The 5,158-nt window shown below is 46.8% G+C and overlaps 1 protein-coding gene across 1 annotated transcript; it reads left to right on the forward strand.

Moving 5' to 3' along the window:
• The first annotated feature begins 1,040 nt into the window (after window positions 1-1,040).
• Window positions 1,041-3,603, forward strand: LOC121836783. Its single transcript, XM_042291987.1, has one exon. The coding sequence runs from the start codon at window positions 1,056-1,058 to the stop codon at window positions 3,600-3,602; it is 2,547 nt and encodes an 848-aa protein (XP_042147921.1). The 5' UTR covers window positions 1,041-1,055; the 3' UTR covers window position 3,603.
• The last annotated feature ends 1,555 nt before the right edge of the window (window positions 3,604-5,158 follow it).

The following is a 5,158-nucleotide window of genomic DNA, read 5'->3' on the forward strand; positions in this document are numbered from 1 at the left end:
GTAAGCGCGACTCAAACCGGCCAGTTCTCGATCGGAAAGAAAACAAATTTTGAGCAGCGAATTGTTTTCCGGGTAGTTGGGCTCTCATATGTAATGTACAAATAAAAACCTTGGCAAGCATAAATACACTGTCAGTGTCCCTTTAACCCTGTAATAGGTTCTGCATTTTTGAATAAAGCCAATAAAAACCAGAAAACACTTGCCAATAAAAAATTTTGTTATTTAAAATATTTTGTCCATTTAGATTTGTCGTAAAAACTCGAAATTGTTTGGGTCTGCCAGCTTTAATAAACCCAACAGGCCTATGTCACCGTGGTTCCGCGAGCCAGCTTACGATTCACCTCGTTTTTAGTGTCAATCCGATTGTAGGTGTCACAAAATTGCTGTTTAGTCTTTTATAATAAAAATAAGCTAGCCTCCCTACAACCACAGTCGAATATGTTTCACACATGAAAAGGCTCCCTTACTAAATTTGGAAACTGCTGCTTTCTACCTTTCATTCACTTCGGCTAGAAAAGCCACTCTGAATTTTATGTACCACAAACTAAAGCTCCGAAAAACTCTGCATTCATTTTGCTCAGAAATTAAATCCAATACGCAGAACCCCAAATATGTTACAAATAAACACTGAGCATACTCATTTTACGACAATGCGCTCAGTTTATCAGTCGAAGTTCACATATGTAAAGAATGTTACACACAGAAGATGACAAAGCATTTAATTGCAGATACACAAGTGATCACTATTATATTCAAATAAGGAAGAGAAAAGGATGGTATGGCCCTAACCATGACGTCCTATTTCAGGCATGACCTGCTGCATACCACATTGTGGTTCAAGCAGACGGAAGCCAGGTCAGGAAAGGAACTTCGCACTCCACGAAATACCATCAGACCCGGATGAACGAGCGAACTGGCTACAAGCAATCAAGAGAGATGACTGGCTGCCATCAACCTACTCCATGGTTTGCAGTCGGCACTTTGTGCCATCCGACTATATTGAGGGCAAACGCCGGAAGCTGAAGAGGGGCGCTATCCCAAGCATCTTTTGGAGCATGCCGCCTTCAAATATCACTAAGATGAAGGACGCTATCAGAAGGAAGTGCAGCACTCCATATTCATCAGAAGTTCCCAAGAAGAGGCAATGCCTGGACACAGGCAGTTCGCAAGTGATTGATGCGTCATCAAGCTCTACACTGGACACTCCACTGACCTCCTTTCTGTGCAATGAAGGTGCTGAACGAATCCAAATCATCTGGACATCTCCAGCGAGCACCTTGGAGCCTCAAAACAGGCAGGCATCAGAAGTGTCAGACAGCAGGCCATGCCAACAGCCAGTGCTGTTCAACCATCAAGGAACACAGGCAGACGTTCGAAAGATGTCAGCACAAATAACCGTAGAGAAACGTAAATGGACCCGACGAGTCACCACCCTGCGAAACCAAGTGGAGAGACTCAAGAACACTGTTGACAGATACAAAAAAGACTTGGAAAAGTTGCAAAACCTGAGGGAAGAAGATGATGTCACGAATTTTCTTAACATCCGTGAACAAGCAAAGGAAAAGAACACGTCGGCTATGTTTCTAGTCGACCAAGTAAAGAACTACCACAAGAAAAGCCCTAGGTGGACAGAACATACCATCCGTCACTGCATTTTGCTGAGACACATTTCTACAAAGGCCTATGAACACATAAGGTCTGAAGAGCTTTTTAAACTTCCCAGCAGGAACACTCTGCAAAGCTACATTGGAGCTGTCTCAGGTCAAACTGGCTTCAGCGAGTTGGCGAAGGCTCGGCTTCAAACAGAACTGCACAACCTGGCAAACACACAATCAAGGACATGCTCCCTCATTATTGATGAAATGCAGATCAAACAGAGCTTGCAGTACAACAAGCAACAGGATGCCTTTGTGGGCCAAGTGGACCTGGGACCATTGACTGAAAAGACCAAGCAGCCCATCCTTGCAAATTCGCTCCTGTGCTTTCTCATGAATGGGCTCAGCATTCCATACCGAATTCCTGTTGCCTACTTTTTTACCAAAGGGTTAACAGGAACCGAACTGGCCAAGCTTCTGCTTCATGTCTTGGGCAAGGTGGAAGACGTTGGCTTCAAAGTACTCCGTATTGTAACTGACAATCACCGAGTGAATGTCAATGCAATGAAGCAGCTTTGTGGGGGACTCCTTACACATCATATCCTGCACCCAAATGACCCGGAGAGGATTCTGTTCCTTAGCTTTGACTATGTTCACATCCTGAAGAATATACGGTCCCAATTCCTGGAACGCAACTTTGGAAAGGACAATGAGATCAAGTCCTTGTACCTCAAGAAGTTGTACGAGCTCCAGAGAGAGGCGGCTGTCAAGCCAGTCAGGTTCCTGAGTCGCAAACATCTTTTCCCTAGCAACATAGAGAAAATGAACGCCAAGAGAGCAGTCCAGCTCTTCTCCCCTGAAGTGACCGCTGTGCTCAAGCACCTCCAGGAACAAGCTGGCCACACGAGTGACCTACTGTATGCGGACGCAGGACCAACCATCTTCTTCATGGACTCTGTGTACCGCTGGTTCATTTTGCATGATACCAGTAACTGCACACAACACATACACCAACGCTACCCAGATGTGCGCCAGTATGATCACCCAGACGACCCTCGTCTGGAATGGCTCGAGTTTTCATTCCCAGCCTATCTCGAGCAGATCAAGAGCATGGCAAGCCCATCACAGTTCCTGACGACAGAAACCTACGAAGCCCTTCTCTTGACAACATACTCGACAGTTGCATGTGTACAACACCTTCTCACCAAGGAAGAGTTTGGATTTGTACTGACCAGGAAGTTCAGCAGCGACGCCATTGAGTCCCTGTTTGGCTCATTGAGACGATCTCAAGGGTGCAATGACCAGCTTGGCGTTCGGGCTGCAATCTCAGGAATTGAAAAGATCCTGAAAACTGGTCTCATCACAGCTTCCCAGCAGAGCAATGTGTCACATGCTGCCTCGACCTCATCGGGTATGACTTCAGCAATTGGGTGCATACCTCCAACAGTGTCAGCTGCCACGCCATTCCAACTTCCACAGAGTGCAGCGGAAATCTTAGAAAAGCTGTCAGATCCCAATGTACAATACCTGCCAAGCCTCGAGCTGTCGGCGACAGCGCACGTTGGGGGCTACACTGCCCGTGTTGTACAAGAACACTTTTCATGCTTCTTCTGCATACCTCTTCTTACAAAGCCGAAGACAAACAGTGCCTTGCAAGGGATCACAAACCACCTGGACCGGGGAGGCCTTTTGTATCCCTCAGATGAACTCGCCCACCTTCTCAATGTCCTCAGGATGTTTGCAGCGGATGTGTTGTCGTACAACCTCAGGAATTGGCAGCCCCTCGAAACTCTTGTGAAGTTTGCACTGCCAGCAGTGTACGACTCTCCTTTGCTGCTCTGCCCGACGAACAACAAGGCTCATCGCCGTGAACTGATCCATCTTGTCTGCACAAAGTTCTTCAGACCGCTCCTTGTTAACTATGCCTTCTGTCACACAGACAGGAACGATAGATTTAAGATGTTTGCACGAAAGCCTCTATCTCGGAAGTTTCAGAAGGTGAGGTAGAGTGCACGCAGAGGTAGATTAGAGCAGTGTTTTTTTTTTCTACCTCTAGTCAAGCGGAACTCTGTTCATATGTATTTTATTTGTCCTTTAAGCCTTGGCATTTAGTGATTTTGTGTCCGAGTTGGTCTTTCTGTGCAAATTATATGATATATGTATAAAGATTATATTTGTTTCCAATGAGTTTACTGGGTGCCTTTACTCCCGCTAATAATTCCAGCACCTGCTACAAGTCGGTTTTCCCTTAAATTTGGTCGGATTTCCAGCACTCGTCACTGCAACGTGACTCGATCACGTTCCACCAACATAGCACAACACTGCAGCAATGTTTTGTGTTGCTAGGGTTTGTTTTAATGCGTTGAAATGCATCAATTATAAAAAAAGGGAGACAAAATGTTGTTGCAAAACTTCTTTCAGCAGAACTGCTGTCCCTTATTTAGACACAGTTCGATCCTTGCTTATCACTGCTCACGACGTAACTTTTTTTTTTTTTTTTTTCATTTACATAATTTATTATGCTGAAAATTTAGACACGATGCAATATTATTATATGGAAAGCCTTTGACCAGCGCGACTGCGTAATATAGAATGCCGAACTCTCGACCGACGTTTCACTGCCTTGACTCTTTTCTGACGTTCCGAGCTTGCAAACCCTGCTGGCCGAAATTATTAATACCGCAGCGCTTTTCCTACTTACGCACGGCTCAGGTTAAGATTGCGTTGTAACCCAGATACTGCTCCTCATCCGGGGTTCGAGTCCAATCACAGCGGCTCATGGGGTTCTCACCGAGTTGCCGCCGTGCACGCCGATATTTGGCCATTTGGCCGCCGAGCACGTCCGGCGAATCTTCTGCTCCCTTCGGGAAAGCCCATGGGCTTCACCGCACAACACAACATGTACGCCTAGCTGGCGCCGCCACGCGGGAACCACACGCACTTTTTGCCGGCCGCCTTTGCATTGCCGGAGCCACGAGCTGACGGGCATTGTACACTTATCTAGGAGGCTCTGCACTGAGCTACTGCCGGCTCGGATATTTCTACTCTTACAATTCGTGTTATACAAGAAACAACATTCCAGTTCGGCGTTCGCGACAGTTTTTCTTCGTAGGTTTGTCGTGACGGTTGCCGGCAAAATCCCCACTTCCCATTACCAATCATACAATCAGCAGAATCTAAAAAGTGCACAAGAACCGCTAACATGCCGCTGACATGCCGCCGACCGCCTGATTTTGCAATGACAAGCCAGTGGCCCGAGCTTCCCCGACCTTGCGAACCAAGCGGGCTGCGACGACAGCGTCATCACGCTCGCACGTACGGACGGGGCCGCCTTTCCGAAGCACCGCTAATGCAGAGCTTGTCAACTGAGCCGTTACTACTAACCCTATGCCCATTGTGTTCCAATCACTTTGCAAAACAAAATACCGAGTAGAAAATGGACTTACTCCTTGATCAGCGTATTCATGGCCTCTTGTCTCTGGACGCCGCCGCGTGCTATCTTGGGTGGCTTGAAATGTGCACAAACCGATAACAAAGCTTCTCAAATCGTCGAACCTTGAACG

Source organism: Ixodes scapularis, unplaced genomic scaffold (assembly GCF_016920785.2).
Source record: "Ixodes scapularis isolate PalLabHiFi unplaced genomic scaffold, ASM1692078v2 PGA_scaffold2__306_contigs__length_199485367, whole genome shotgun sequence".
NCBI classification, from domain to species: Eukaryota; Metazoa; Arthropoda; class Arachnida; order Ixodida; family Ixodidae; genus Ixodes; species Ixodes scapularis.